The 16813-nt window shown below is 36.8% G+C and overlaps 2 protein-coding genes across 2 annotated transcripts; both read left to right on the plus strand.

Annotated features, from left to right (window-relative positions):
- The first annotated feature begins 6632 nt into the window (after positions 1 to 6632).
- LOC104890473 (uncharacterized) lies at positions 6633 to 9916 on the plus strand. Its single transcript, XM_057392373.1, has 2 exons — positions 6633 to 7879; positions 7939 to 9916. The coding sequence occupies exons 1-2, from the start codon at positions 6633 to 6635 to the stop codon at positions 9914 to 9916; spliced, it is 3225 nt and encodes a 1074-aa protein (XP_057248356.1).
- Positions 9917 to 10635: 719 nt separating this feature from the next.
- Positions 10636 to 12398, plus strand: LOC104888046 (putative GEM-like protein 8). Its single transcript, XM_010672872.4, has 3 exons — positions 10636 to 10979; positions 11290 to 11519; positions 12075 to 12398. The coding sequence occupies exons 1-3, from the start codon at positions 10769 to 10771 to the stop codon at positions 12255 to 12257; spliced, it is 624 nt and encodes a 207-aa protein (XP_010671174.1). The 5' UTR covers positions 10636 to 10768; the 3' UTR covers positions 12258 to 12398.
- Positions 12399 to 16813: the final 4415 nt, after the last annotated feature.

A 16813-nucleotide genomic window follows, 5' to 3' on the forward strand; every position in this document is an offset into this window, starting at 1 on the left:
TTTTTAGTTGCAACATTTGCTTTTTCACATTTGCCGAGACGATTCTTTGAACATTAATATCTCTTTGGGTGTAAGTAAAAATTATAAAAATTTGATATTTGGAGTTGTCGCATTGAGACGAATTTAACAAGACCCCACTTGACTATGTTTTTTCTTAGAGTTCGTATTGTGTCGGACTCGTCCGACACAATCAGCCCGTCGGACCACTTCACTTGAGTTTCAAGTAGTCTTCATTTTTTTTTTCAGGTAGTCTTCATTTTTTTTCCAGTTAGTCTTCATTCTTTTTCAGTTAGTCTAAATGAAAGTAAGTTACATCTAAATGAAAGTAACTTAGGTCTAACTGAAAGTAACTTAGGTCTAAATGAAAGTAACTTAGGTCATTTTTTTTTCAGGTAGTCTTCATTTTTTTTCAGGTAGTCTTTATTTTTTTCCAAGTAGTCTTCATTTTTTTCAGGTAGTCTTCATTTTTTTTCAGTTAGTCCATTATTTCTTTCAGTTGGCCCATTATTTCTTTCAGTTGGTCCATTTTTTGTTTCAGTTGGTCCATTATTTGTTTCAGTTGGTATACATATTACGAAACAAAGTCCAACTGAAACAAAACAAAGTCCAACTGAAACAAAACAAGGTCCAACTGAAACAAAACAAGGTCCAACTGAAACAAAACAAAGTCCAACTGAAAAAAAACAAAGTCCAACTGAAACAAAACAACTTGAGGTGAGAAATGTGAAAATGAAGGAGAAACCTGATTAATATGGTTACAAGATCTGGGAATAATAGCATTACCAAGTCCAGGTTGACACTGAACAAGCTTAACATTTCTCCAATTCTTACACAACAAAGTCACATAAGTAGCCTTCACTTTAGTCCTCGAAGCAGCAATTTCGATACTTATGCGCCTATTATTCAATTTTGTTGTGTAAGAATTGGAGAAATTTTAGTCCTCGAAGGAGAAACAACTTCATGTATCAATTACGCCGTTGTCTTCAGCAATTTTGATATGAATTGCGCCTATTATTAAAGACCGTTCTGGAACTCAACAAATGGGCCCACCGACGGCGAGTCTCCGGCGTCGGTGAGGGTGGGTTTTTTTGCTGCGTTTTTTGAGTCCCATTTTTTTGGGTTGTTATGGAGGAGAGAGAATGTGGGAAAGTTAGGGGTTTTGGGGAGGTGAAAAGTGTTGGGAAAATGGTGATGATTGAGCTTTGTGAAGGGCCAAAGGAGACGGTGTTTTGAGGTCACTGGGTCAGCCCGTCTGACTGTAAGTATTAATTGGTCAGACGGTCTGACCCAATACTTTCACTTTTTCTTATATAATAATGCGAGATAGTTCATCAAAGTTAGTTGATGAATAGTGCCACAAACCAAATGTTGCAACTAAAAAAATACGGAGGTAGTATATATATAATTTAGGACAACATCCGATAACTACTTAAAAGTAGATAATATTTTGCACACTACTTGAAAGTGACCTTCATATGTTCATTCAAGCATATAGTAGAGTTGGCCATGGGTCGGGCCGGCACGAGGGTCGGCACGACACGACACGATTTGAGCCCGGCCCAGCACGAGCCTGCTATGAGCACGGCACGGCACGGCACGACACGACACGCTGGCACGAGTGGTGGGCCATGGTCCATGCATGAACAACATTCTAAAAGTTTGGCACGAACCCGGCACGAGCACGACGGGTCGGCCCACAAGTTGGCACGCTTATTTTGGTTAAAATTTCATAATATAAATTAAAATTTGTATAAGGCACGATGGCACGACACGAGCCCGCCCGGCACGGCACGTGGGCCGGGTCGTGCATGGGCCTTAAATTTTACAACTTGGCACGAGCCCGGCACGACACGAGCATTTCTTGGCCCGTTTTGGCACGAGGCACGCGGGCTTGGCACATGGGCCGTCCCGGCAGCCAAGCGGGCTTGGCACATGGGCCGTCCCGGCACGGCCCGTGGCCACCTCTAGCATATAGTATCAGACAGTTTTGTACGTATGAAAAAGATATAAGTGCCTACAAAGGCTCTAGCATACTTACCTATGCATGATTGATTAGTACATACATCACTTATGACCCGTTTCTGAGTTGATTATAAATGGTGATAATAGAAATAAATTTGTGTGCAAATTTATAAAGAATATTATTGTCTATTCCCATAGTAATGCTAATTTATCCTAAAGTGTCTACTTTTCTTCTTGAATTTGCATTCCCATCCAATACCACCTTGTAGGTGTTAATGAATGGTAACGAAAATTGCTTCCTCGTGGAGACAAAAACACAAATTTTGGGGTGAGATTGCTTGTCCATAAAGAAAAAATGTCTCCCCATGGAGATTTTAAGGGTGCTTACCTAATAACATTACACTTAAAATTCATTTCCATTACAACAATTTATTAACGACTACCAAACGAGCCGTTAACGCCCACCAACGTTACTCGCTAACTTTTAGTAACTACCTACACCCGATCATCCAACCAAAGAAAATAGATTTAATCCCGCCATAGAAGAAAAAAATAAATTAAAGTGTTAAATATGGGCCTGGGCCGCGCCCATCACAAGGAGAGAGAGTCCACTTCACAACACAAAGGAGGTTCCACCTTAAAATCATATGGTAATAAGGGGAGTAACCCCTCTGCATTATAAAGTGAACTCATCTCTCTTATCTAATCAATGTGGGACACTCACATGTGGTGTGCGCTATACATCATAGTTTCAACACTCCCCCTCACATGTGAGGTCCCTTTTTCAATTGGCCCAGAGTAATTAACGGACCCTCTGTGGGACTGGCTCTGATGAGATAGTCCACTTCACAACACAAAGGAGGTTCCACCTTAAAACCATATGGCAATAAGGGGAGTAACCCCTCTGCATTATAAAGTGAACTCATCTCTCTTATCTAATCAATGTGGGACACTCACATGTGGTGTGCGCTATACATCATAGCTTCAACATAAAAGGAGACAAAACTTTACTAAAGTAGATTATTTGGATCCACAAGATGCCTCTTTATAGAAAGCCAGTATCATCTTCTTGAATAAGAAATCAAAACGGTTGATGATCCACAAATGACTCATTATTGCATCTAGAAGATTCTTTCTCCTTCTTGCTTCCATTCTTTCCTATATAGAATAAGGTTAACTACAAGTCTACCATAGGCATCCTACCTAATGGCTTCTCATGTCTATAGTAACTCATATTGTATCTTGCAAAAAGAAAGTTATCGAACTCCGATCTAATCCTATAAAGAAAAAATGGATGGTGCGCGCAAATGCTATCAAATACATATGATGTATGGCTGAGGATCAATTTGACAATTGACACAAATGGGCTGTCTAGATTAACAACAAACGATCAATATAAGCCTATGAAATTATCACAAGCAACATCTAGCCATTCAATCGAAATAAATCTGAATAATATGAAACAAAGTAAAAAAATCTAGTTACGTATGTCCGACTAAGTACTCCCTCTTTATTTATATTTCTCTATATATTTTATACTATATTTATATTTTTCTTTTAGCCCCTATTGGGAACTCCTTGGTAAGAAAAAGAACCTTATTGGACCAACACCTCGCTCAGGTTAGTCAGCCCAGCTACACATGTCAACGCTTAAGAGTAGAGGTACATAAGGGAATCCTTACTCCCAAACATAAGTAGGCAGTGGGGTTCGAACTTGTGACCTCCATGCTCCAAGTTATAAGATGAGTTCCCCATCACCTCCACCAATCAAGTTTGGTTCTATACTATATTTATATGCATGCTTGTATATTTATTAATTTTATCAACTCACATGCTTATTTTGCTAAATACAATACCTAAATAAATATTTTAATGCTAAATTCGGATAATATGGCACTAGAGGAAAAAAAAACGTCAAAGACTGCAGTTAAAATATCTCCAAAGAATGCGTTTTTGGCCCGCAACCCTAGGGCAAAAAGAACCGCATCCCTTAATGCGCATAAAGAGTTGTGATTTTGACCAAAACTGCAACCCTTAATGCACATAAAGGGCTGCGGTTTTGACCATGACCAAAACCGCATCCCTTCTGACCCCAAAAAAATAAAAAAATTTTTTTTTTTTTTTTGCACTTTTTGTCCTAAAGTATCATAATCATTCCATAGTTCTGTCTTGCATGCAAAACTTCTTCGTTAAGTGCGTAAAATGGATAGTAGTTGTATATAGGCCGATAGTCGAGAAGATTAGTCAAACAGTAAATAGGAATATATAGGTAAAAAATAAGGTCCATGATTATAATATTACTCCATACATCTTGTGTGTTTCTTTTGTAGTTAAAGAAATTAGTGGGTGGCATCAGAAAGCTGGAGTGCCAGCGCAAAAGCTTAAGCGCTGATGGGATAATTACACGTACATTTGACCCCAACAACTATAGGCGATGAGCCGATCATACTATATTTGCGTCAACCCTGCCGACAAAAAGACTGATGTGCCGGTGTCAAATTGACAATATGAACACTTGCTGACGAGTTTTGCGCGCCTAGAACTTTTATTCAAAATAAATTTATTTATTATAGATACAATAAAGTACTTCCTCCGTTTCTAAATAAGTGCAACATTTCTTATTTTCACGTTTGCCAATGCATTATTTTAACCATTAATATCTTCAATTATTAATAAGTAAAAATTATAAAAAGTTGATATTAAAAAAATTCACATTCAGACGAATCTAACAAGATCCCACATGACTATATTTTTCCTAAAATGTAAATCACCAAAGCCACTTAAAGTTTAAACTGTGAATAGTCAACACTATGCAAATGTTGCACTTATTTAGAAACGGAGGAAGTATTATTTATGAGAGTAGTTGCTTAGATATTCAGTCTGCTGCTCTATTTTTTTTCTTAGTATAAACATGACTAGAATTCCTAGTGCTCGAAATGTTGAATAAAGTAATTTGATGTCGGTAATAATGTTTCGAATTTTCCGTGGAGTGTTTGAGTGACATTTATTAGAGTTTTTTTTTGACAGTGACATTTATTAGAGTTAACCACTTGTAAAGTATCATATTCGATTATCATTCTTGAAATGTCTTGACTGATTGCAACTTGGAGATCTTTCTAAAGTGCTAATGCTTCGTGCCTAAAATACAAAAGTATATAATCAAAGATCAAAACTTCGTTCTTTCAATAATCAAATTATCTAAAATTCTAATGCTTTGTATAAGAGTTTTTAAGTGAGAAACGAATTTGATCAAGTAAATCATTCACCAACATGTATCAACTCATTGCTCTCGCTTGAATTTTACTTTGTGGAAATGAAAGATTGCGACCTCCACTTATCACCTAAACACGACCCTTTAAATTAAAATTGATTCTAATATATGTTATATATAAAGCCTATTTCAAACTCAAATTTCGTTTTTCGTTGTTCCATAAATGTTTCATCATATGTACTTATGGATTATGTTAGTTATGCCTTGAATCCGGTCAAAAGTCATTTTCGTCGGCTCACTCAGTCTGGTCGGGCAGCCTCGCCCGACCAGGCTTGGTTACTCGTTTCAGCAGTTCGTGAACACAAGGCGTCTGATTTGGCGACCGTTGCGAATTACGATTGGGCATATGTCGCCGGATCGGGCCCGATACGTTAGCTGGTTTGATGAAATTGGTCGTCCGTTCGGGGGGATGTCGCCCGACTTGATCGGGTGACAGGGAATTTGACGCGGGTTAGCGATTATCTTTCATGATTTTGTGCGGAGTATATTTTAGGGTTTTGTTTGGGTTTCTTATGTTATAAAAGGAACCTCTTGGTGTTCATTATTGACACACACAACTTTAGCCATCTAGAATTTTAGGTTTCCTTGTAATTATTCTATCTGTTTTTCTCCATCATAGTGAAGAAGCTCTCGATTCCCCCACCTATGGACGTAGGTCTATTTTAAACGAACTACGTAAATCCCTGTATTCTTTTGTTTATCTTCTTTATTGATTTTCTCGTTTTTATTATTATTTAATTTGTTTCTCATTAACTAAACACTACACCACCCTTTCCTAACATATTAAATTTCCTTCTCTTAATGTTTTAAATCTAAGACCCAAAAATGAAACTTCTTTTTTGCAACCAAATTACCTAACAACAGCATGGTGTATTCTCCTACTATATTGGCTACTTTCAAGCAGATAAGGTTAGTTATTATATACCCCCGCGGACCTTTATAAAAACCTTTTTCTGACCTGGTCAATAGTGTCAAAAAGATCGATCGTGGGTGCATGGCATCACAAAGTTTCATTGCCAACTCAAAAAGCTTCATTGCTTACACATGAATGATTCACATGATATCCTACCCCACTTTCTAATCTCCCTTGACATTGGATACAAGAAAATAATAACAAAATTTATAAATCAAATTATTCCATGTTTTGGACTTTATTTTTACTCTAAAAAAGAGGTATAAATCTGCTTTCTTATCCCCAAAATGGAATGATAGATATCCACTTGGTTATGTTAAAAATTTCCCTATTCTACATTCTGATCATGCAGCTATCTTTTACCAGACAGAGCCACCACCCCAAGTTCATCGTCGGCCATATCAGTTTGAAAATTGGTGCCTCATACACTCTGATTTACCTTCCATTATTTCGTCTGTATGGCGCATTCCCATAGCTGGGTCAACAATGTACCGATTCACGAAACATCTATCCATCTTTCGCACTCAGATCAGGCGATGGTGTTTGGATCATAAAGTTGTATGGGGGATTGATTGGCAAGAACTTTCTACAAAGTTAATGGCCAATGCGACTGGAATTTCTTCTCTTCCTCAAGGGAATGCCTTTATGCACCAACGTCAGCAGGAGTTGGATAAATCTGCTTTGGCACACTCTTATTGGTCGCAACGATCTAAAGATAAATTCGTTCAAATCGGAGACCTCCCAACCAAGTTTTTCTATAATAAGATGCGACAAAAACAACGCGCAACATATATATACCTACTACGGATAGCAGATGACCAATGGACAGAGGATGGTCCTACCATCGTGAATACTATTTTACATCATTTCAAGGATGCATATGGGCCGTCTCAGGTGCCTCTTGCCTCTGCCCAGGTCCAAGATGAGGCCATTGATTTAGTACTTCGCGACTTAAATTTACCTCATCTTTCTCCTTCTCAACAACAACAGCTCATTCGACCCTTCTCTAAGGATGAAGTGCATGAGGCCATGTTTGGTATTGGTCAGGGCAAATCTCCTGGGATGGATGGTTCAACGGCCGAGTTTTTCAAACATCACTGGGTTGCCCTCGGAAACGAGGTGTTTCAAGCTGTTAATCACTTCTTCACAACAGGCTTCATACTTCATGAATGGAACCAGACGCTGATTGTTTTGTTGCCTAAAGGACAGAATCCTGAGGATGTGACACAATTTCGGCCAATTAGTTTATGTAATACCATTTACAAATGTGTTTCGAAATGCCTTGTCAATCGCTTACGGCCATTGCTCTCTAATCTTATCACGGAATTTCAGAGTGCCTTCATACCGGGAAGGCATATGGATGACAACATTTTGATCAGTCATGAGTTAACTCATGTTCTTAATAAACATCGAAATGGCAATGTTCATCTCGCGGCTCTCAAAATTGACATGAATAAGGCATATGACCGGGTTAACTGGAGGTTTCTCTTAAAAGTTCTTCAGGCCTATGGATTCCCTGCCCAGTGGATACAGTTGATTAGTCAATGTATATCTACAGTGAAATATCGCATCCTGGTTAATGGACAGGTCACTGAGTCCTTTCCTTCCCATTGTGGACTCCGTCAGGGTGACCCACTATCTCCATATCTGTTTTTGTTCTGTATGGATATTTTCTCTCGTATGATGATAATGGCTACGGATATTCGACTATTCGATGGAATTCGAGCTCACAGGTACGCTCCTGCTATATCCCATCTGTTTTTTGCTGACGATGCTCTTCTTTTCTTTAAAGCGTCGACTACTTCTTGTACGAAACTGTCCAATCTACTTGGCCGTTCTGCCATATTTCTGGTCAAATGCTCAGTGTGCGAAAGTCATTTGTTAAATTTAGCCCAAATGTTTCCGAGGCCATGGGTCAGGAATACAAAAGTATCTTGCAATTGAATGCCAATGTGTCTCTAGGCACATATCTGGGTACTCCGGTGGATATTCAAGGGAAGAAAACTCAGCACTTCACTTTCTTACTTGATAAAATTTCTCAGCGTATAACTGCGTGGAATTATTCACCAATCTCGCAAGCTGGGAAATTGATTCTCATTAATTCAGTTCTCATTGCTTCCATAGCTCATATCCTATCCGTCTTCTTAATTCCAACAACAATCACTAATAAGCTGGATGCGATGCTAGCACGATTCTTCTGGTCCAATTGCTCAGGTAAAGGAATTGCTTGGAAAAGCAAGGAGCTCTTGCATTTGCAAAAAGGTGCTGGAGGACTTGGATTACGGAGTATTGCGTTGCACAATCGTTCCCTTCTGCTTAAGAAAGTATGGCGTATTCATAGGGATTCCAATGGCCTCATCAGTAAAGTATTTGCCAATCAAACTTTGCACCCTGGTTCTTCAATAGCTACACTGCGGCCTATGCGGAGTCAATGTTCTTGGGGTGCGCGCGGGTTACTTCAAGCTGAGAAGGTGCTCCTGACAAATTATAATTGGAAAATTGGATCCAAGTCTAGGTTACGTGCTTGCAATGAGCGCTGGGTTCATGGAAGGATTCCCCTCTTTCGGGATAATGTCTCTCTTCACACTGCTGCTACTGTTTCCATTGCGTCCCTCTTGTTGCCACACCAACAAGGATGGAATGTTTCTCGGCTTCATTCACTTTTTCATTCTAGCACAGTTCGTGATATACGTGCTCTTGAAGTGCCACGACTCACAAACCAAGAGGACCTTTCTATTTGGCCGTTTACTACTTCGGGCCAATACACTACCAAATCTGGTTACTATTTCCTCTCTCGAAATACCGATATCTACAGCATGAACTCCCCTCTCAATTCGGAGTTCTTTCGAATTTTATGGGGATTGCGCATCATGCCAAAATGGAAATTATTCCTCTGGAAACTGTACCATAATGGGTTAGCAACAACAGCTAACCTTTCGTACCGTGGTCTGGCTAGTTCAGATGGTTGTCCAAACTGCAATTTGGAACCTGAGACATGCCAACACCTTTTCCGCTTTTGTCATCTATCCACCTTAGCATGGCAAACTAGCCAACTGAGTATTAATTCCAATGTAACTCCCCTTGTGAGCTTTAAAGACTGGCTCATTGCATGGATACACTATTTCTATCAGCAGGATGGATATAATGGCCATCGTCTTCCATTGTTTGTGGCTATTTTATGGGCTATTTGGCAGGGACGGAATCAAAAGGTTTTCAACGGAACAATACCTGATCTGCCTCTAATCCGTTCACTTCAGGACAAAGGTATCCAGCAACACCTTACCTTTCTGGCTACTCCTACTCCTCAGCTTAAGATCTTACATGAGGCACCAGGTCCTCCAGGGTTTCTTTTTGCACATTTTGGGTTAACCTTCTCCGGGGTACCACAGTTACAGATACAAGTGGATGGGTCCTGGAAGAAGTCTTCTCCTTTGGCAGGTATTGCCTGGGTTGTTGATAACGTTAGTAATAACGCAAGGGAGGGCCAAGGTAGCTGCATTTATGCTGAGTCAGGCCTGGTGGCTGAAGCCCGGGCTTGTCTGGGGGCCTTGCTTTGGGCTCAAGCTCGGGGTTATTATCAAATTTTGATCTACACAGACTCCGAAATCTTGGTAAGGAGTTTGATTCATCAAGCCACACAACCTATTTCAATTGCCTGGACTCTCAACGACATTCGAATCCTGGGACAACAACTCCGATGGTGTCGGATTATCAAAGCTAATCGGCAACAGGTGCAGAGGGGCATGAACTGGCCAATCATGTTCGCCTAGGACAGATACCAATGGCCACCCTGTAGATGGTTAATTTGTTTATGTTTTTGTATGTTTTACCGATGTCCAAAAAAAAAAAAAAAAAAAAAAAAAAAAAAAAAAAAAAAAAAAAGAGGTATATCATTAGATCTCTTCGTCATTATTTTGATACAAAAATTATTAAAAAAAACAGTCTAATTTTAATATAAAAGTAGACCTAGTCACTAAATGAATTAAACTAGTCACCAAAAGAAATTAACTTAGTCATTATTGCGCTAATTTTCTTTTTTATATTGGGGCATACCATTGCTTAATTTTAATTTAAAAGTACGCGGTCTTAGGGTCTGTTTTCCCCAGCTTATTTTCAGTTCAGTTTAGTTCAATTGAGGTCAGGTCAGTTCAGTTCAGATCAGTTCAGTTCAGTCCAACTCTTGACAATACTTTTACTCTCACATATTACTATTCATTTCAGTTCAGTTCAATTCAGTTTAGTTCAATTCAGTTTAGTTCAATTCAGTTTAGTTCAGTGGTTTTATGCCGAAGAGAACATGCGCTTACAAGATAAACTTATTTTGATAAAGCAAGACAAATATGTATTGATTCATCAACTTACTTAGCAAGAAATCTTGTCTGGTGGCCCTCAAATATAAAAGATAATAAAGAGTTATATTTTCCTTTTGCTGACCCATGAATGACTCATTCTTTCAAATTCCAAAAGTTTCCACGAAATTCTCAACTCCTTTATACGATTTATATATATACACCTCTACTCAAGACTCTTCCCACTACCAACCACCAAACGTTTTTGCTATATCTTTAAGAGAATTAAACTTCTTGTATCAAAGAGAAATTCATCATCATAATTAAGCAAAAATGAATGTTTCAGAAGCATTTAAATCTAGGAGTATGAAGAGTATGTTGGGAGATCATCTCCTTAGAAACGGGATTTCATATGAACAAACAAGAAAAACATCTTCGATCAAATTACTTACTGGACCTTCTTCAGGTCAAGTTGGTGATGGGTCATTGATCACTTCGAAACAACGTAAAGTTGATTCAGTTTTCACCACCATGAACAAGCTTGGTACGTATATATATAATTTACTACACATTATTAATTCTTTAACGTACATAACATTTTGTATGATTTTCACCTAACCTACTACCTATATAATATACTTCCTCCGTAATAGTGACACTTTTATTTTTGGTAAAAACTTATCTCTATCTCTATCCTGTCACATGAGACTCTTTTATTTTCTATCTCTATCTCTCTCCTCTCCAAAAATTAGTTAAAAGTCCGTGATTTAAAAGTGTCACAACTAAATTGAAACGGAGGAAGTAAGTATAGATCAAAGTTGAGTTCTAATGCATGTTATATCAATATAATGCAGTGAAAGGAAAATTAAGCTTCGTAGGAAAGGTTGACAAAGTTTTCAGACAAATCTTTAGCGTACGAGAAGGAGAGCAACTGTTGAGAGCTTCTCGTTGTTGCTTGTCCACCACAGCAGGCCCCATCGCTGGCCGCCTCTTCATTTCGACAGAGAAACTCGCCTTCTACAGCGATAAACCCATCGCTAAAGTCTCTTCACCTGCCGGAGAACCTCTTAGGTTCCACTACAAGGTGAGACAACTACTCCCTCCGTCTCAAAATATAGTTCCCATTTCATTTTGCACAGTCTCCAAGACGTACCATTGACCTCCGATATCTTTTATTTCTTATTAGTAAAAAAAATATAAAAAGTTGATATTACGAATTTACACATTGAGACGTATCTAACAAGACCCCTCATGAATATGTTTTTTGTATAAATTATTAATAAGAATATTTGGTCAAAGTTTTAAAATTTGACTCCTGAAATAGAAATGAAAACTATATTGTGAGACGGAAGGAGTATTAATAAATGCCCTAATGAGTAGTCAACTAATGATTACTAGCGCTCTACATACGTGATTTTTATCAAAAGAAATTACTCTTACCTATAAAATTGACTAAAACTTACTTTTGCTTATTCGAACTGTCAAAGGACCAACTCAAGTAAAAATTTAAGCTGATGATTGAAATTCCAAAAATAGTTTAATATTGTATCACGAATCGATTTTTTTTATTCTCTAGTATTTGACCCTTATTTTTGCTGAAGTTGAATATAACGTAAATTATATATTCTTGTACATGCAGATTGTGATCCCGTTAAGGAAGCTTAAGAAATTCAACCAAAGCGAGAATATGACAAAGCCGTCACAAAAGTATCTACAAATAGTGACCACGGATGAGTTTGAGTTTTGGTTCATGGGATTCGTCAGTCATAAGAAAACTTTGAAATGTTTACAACAAGCAGTCTCTAAGAGCTTAATTTGCTGACTGCAACAATATTTACTGTGATTAGGATTTAATTATAGTTTAGTGTATGGTAAGTTTTGTAAATACGGTGTACTATAGGATGGAAAGAAGTTTTTCCACTCAAATCCTTGATTATATAACAACGAAGCTTATTGTATATTAGTGATTTGTTAATTCAAGACAATTATGCCTTTGCATTATGTTAGAAATATTATATGATGGATCGGAACAGTTTATGGCTAAGATTCAACTATCTTTAGTAACTTAATATAATAGCAATTAATTAGCTTCAATGGTATTTCAATACGTAAAATTTCTAGCCACTATAACAAAATTCAAAGCAGATCATGTATTTTAAGGAATTAAACCCAACTTACAGAAACCAACCAGAGTTGTCTGAATCCTCCAGAGTTGTAAAATAACTCTACAAGGTAGAGTTTGAGAAATATCAACCATTAAATACAAAATCAATAGCTTATATATTCTCTTTCCAAAATCCCCCTATTTTTTTCATCAAAATCCATCCCCTACTTTTTCTCTCCCACCAATAAGAGCCATTGATTTCAGATTTGACTCTACCTTGTAGAGTTTCACCAAAACTCTAGAGGATCCAAACTCGAATAGGAAACTGAATACGGGGTGAAAATGATGATGAATAAAGGAACCATCAAGTGAGTGGAAGGAATCATCAAGCTAAGTCAGGGGGATAGCCTGAAATTCTCCATCTCGTTAAATAAAGGATAGTTGGTAATTTCAAATTACTAAGCTCAAAATTGCAAAAAGAAATACCATGAGAGATTTAATAGCATCAGTAACTGAATCCAACTTGTATCATAATAATAGCCTAAGTCCAATCAATTTGAAGTCAATAAAGACCTTTTTCCATACAAAACTTCACACAAGAAAAAGAAATACCAATCATAGTTTTGATCTGGATCAATCAGTAAGTCCAACTAGTTCAAGAAGTAACAAAAAGTGCACCCATAATAGCATTAGGTTCTCAGTTTCTAGCTATTTTTTGCTCGGGTGTACCATGCTCATAGTACAACCGAGTGTATGATAAAGATTGTACATTTCTTGCTGTTGAATTTTCACAGATCTCATTTCTGGATTTCTTTGCTCCCAGCCCCCAGCCCCCAGCCCCCAGGCTAGATTTATGACCATCAATTCCCAGTGTCAAGATGCTTGTGAGACTGGACAGTGCACGACACTCCATGATTCTTCATGCACAATGCAGAGTGCAGACAGTAGAGCCTATGTTCTCTGTTAAACTTGAGCCATCTATGTTACTCTAGTCTTGAGTGGCATAAAATTATGTACACAAACTTATACATTGCTCAATAGGTTATGCTTCAGCCATATGCAAAAACAAAGCACTTCCTAATGGCATTCTAGAATTTACACTCCCAGAGATCTGCAATCAGCACCAAAATTTATTGTTGCTTAAGATAATTAACTTCATATTCTTGTAACAACGGTATGTATTAACTTCATCAAATAGCAATGCAAATGTGAGTCTCATAAAAACCTCATTGCCCCACTATCAACAAAATGATAAAAGGGAGGAAAGTCATAAACTCATTGTTAAACAGATTAGAAACACAAAAGTGGAAGAATGAAAGAAAAAAAGACATACAGTAAACAGTATCTCCATATCTTGCTGAGGCAGAAAATTAACAGCTACCAAAGGAAAAAGCAAAGTCTCAATCCAATTAAACTGTGACTCATGCAGGAGAAATGTCATACTAAGATCTCAATTATATGGCGACATACATAACAAAGGATAGCAATAGCAGTGAAGTACAGAAATATGTTTATAATTCTCTAGTTGTAGCAATTTGGAAAGAGCAAAGATATTACCTTGAGAAGTTTAAGACCAAGAATGTTCACCTCTAAGATATGATACATTTTGACGATATAAACCCAATGCTTCTATCTATCCAAATTTCGCCAAAATGTGTCCAATAAGCTGGTATGAATCTAAATTTGCTTGGTCACAAACGTCTTGAATGGCTACATAACGATTTCTTTGGTACACAGACATTGAATTTTGCTTCCAGCAGTTCTCAGCAAGGTTCAAAAAATCCACTGCAGCATTGTTTGGAGGATCTTGTCTGCTCATAATATGACCATTAGTCCATTACCCTGAAATACAAATGAAATAAGAGGAATTGAACCATTTCCTAAGAGAGTGCATTTCATTTCCATTAATCGTTAAATCCCCACAATCATGTTCATGAGAAAAGCTTGTAGCCCGAAAGGATGAACTAGAAGGAAGTTCTTCAGAATTTCCAGAATTCTCTTTGTATGCAGATGTGGCTGAACTAAAACTAGCAATTGGCATGATCTGCTTCTCCTGTACTAGCTACCTCTTCACTGAAATCGTCAAACCTAATCTGAACCACATCCATGAAGCATATAGGCAGCTTCTGATCATAGTCGTCAAAGATATCTCCATCACCGCTTTCTTCAAGTTCTTCCATGTATGCATTGGCAAATTCTTGGTCAAGTTTATCAGCTGGAACACAAGACCATTAAAGATGCTTGATATGAGCACCCACATTCAATGCACATTCCACCTCTTCTTCAATGAACTCCTTCAAAGAAAACCTACATGTATTGCTCGACTTTTTATTAACTAGACTTATATGCATGCTATGTGCGCGAAATTTTATCAAATTCAACTAATTAGCACCATGATTACATCTAGTAATAATGAGTAAGAGTGATCTACAAAGTTTTCATTCAGGAAAACATTTTTATAGTACAACAATATAATAACAAACAAAGTAAATGAACATCTAAAATATTGGTTTTCAATTGCGTAAATTTGATTTCATGGTGCTTGTTCAACCACATGTACTACTCCACCCAATCGACATACAACAATTAGCTAATAGTATAAGAATGTTTTGGATTAAACTCTCCAATCGGTGGAGGTGACAAGTATGAAAAAACTAACTTTATATTCAAGATAATACATTGTCCATGACTCAACTACATTAACAGCATAAAAGTGTACATTTTTGTTAAACGTAATGTGGACTTAGAAAATCAGAATAGTAATCAATTGCAATGTCGAAAACTATATCGAAAACTATATTTGGATAGTTTAATAGACGGAGAACGTGCTAAAATATTAAGTTTATGTTCGTAGTTGAGCATCCCAAAATACGTTGTGCAAGGTCATGAAGTATTGTAACTCATACGGTACCACTTGTGTCACATATTGTAAGTCGAACCAACAATTTTTTAATAAAATAAGTTATCAGTTCATTGGATTCATTAAATCTTACTTGTTTAATAATAGAGATATTATATGAGATTGAGAACTAACTATAGCTTGGAATGGTTACAACATTAAAAATATCGCAAGACTCACATTTAGGAACTCTTTGAAAAATGGCAACCATTTTTAGCAAACGATGACATGCTTCATATACGATATGTTCGACATGCATTGGGACTCACTCTGCAATATTGTACCTGCAAAGGAATCAAAGTAATTTGTTCATGTACAAGTCTATGTTATTTTAAAAAATAAATACTAAGGATTTAATTATTCACTTTTCTCACGGTATGAAAGGTAGCTAATTGGATTCAATTAGCATTCGAAATACTCCTATCAATGGATGATGGTAAGGATAATGAGTTGAATGAAACCAAACAACCCTTTTTTTTCGCTAATTTGTAAGATTTGTATATGTAAATTTAGGAGATAAAGTTATTCAATAAACATAGTATTAATTTAAAATAGACATGAATAAAATTATGTTGAGCATGCTAGGTAGATAAGGAAATAGTAAAGTCATTCACTAAGTTAACATAAATCCTGGTGTGATATCCTGTCGCAAGATATATCCAACCAATGCTTAGGAAACACATAAAACCACTATCACATATGGTATTGATATCACATTATGAAATATTTAAATAAATTGCATATGGTGATAATTCATGTACTTCAATAGTGTACCATAGAAACTCTTTACGTAAAGACCACATGCAACAACAACTGAATAAAATTTAGCTTCAGTATTAAGATGTTCATCTCCAAGTACGTGTACAAACTCATTCTAAAGGGTTAACTTTGTAACTGTCTAACTGCGAGTGTGAAAGCAATAGTTTTAGGAATATTTTGGTTTAAACATATATAGAGATGCAATGCAAATAAGAGTTATTTAATAAGAGCAGACTTACGTTTTATGTCTTATTGCCAAATCTTTTTTCATCGAGTTTCCTCCCGCAGACTCAATTGGCAAATCCCATAGAACTAATCTCATTGCATTTAAAAATAATCAAAATTGCATAATTAATTTTAGCTTTTTTCAAGATAAGTAAAATATTAATTTAATTTAGATAGATGGTAAGTAAAAGTAACAAACACAATATCCGTACGATTGATATGAACATGCAACCGGTTTAAAGCAACTAATTTTAGCTTTTTTCAAGATAAGTTAACCTTTGAAAAGAATTTGTGCACGTACTTGGAGATAAACATCTTAATACGAAATCTATTTTTTTGTCTAATTATTGTTACATGTGGTCTTCATATAAAGAGCTTCTATGATATACTA

Source organism: Beta vulgaris, chromosome 1 (assembly GCF_026745355.1).
Source record: "Beta vulgaris subsp. vulgaris cultivar EL10 chromosome 1, EL10.2, whole genome shotgun sequence".
Taxonomy (NCBI): Eukaryota; Viridiplantae; Streptophyta; class Magnoliopsida; order Caryophyllales; family Amaranthaceae; genus Beta; species Beta vulgaris.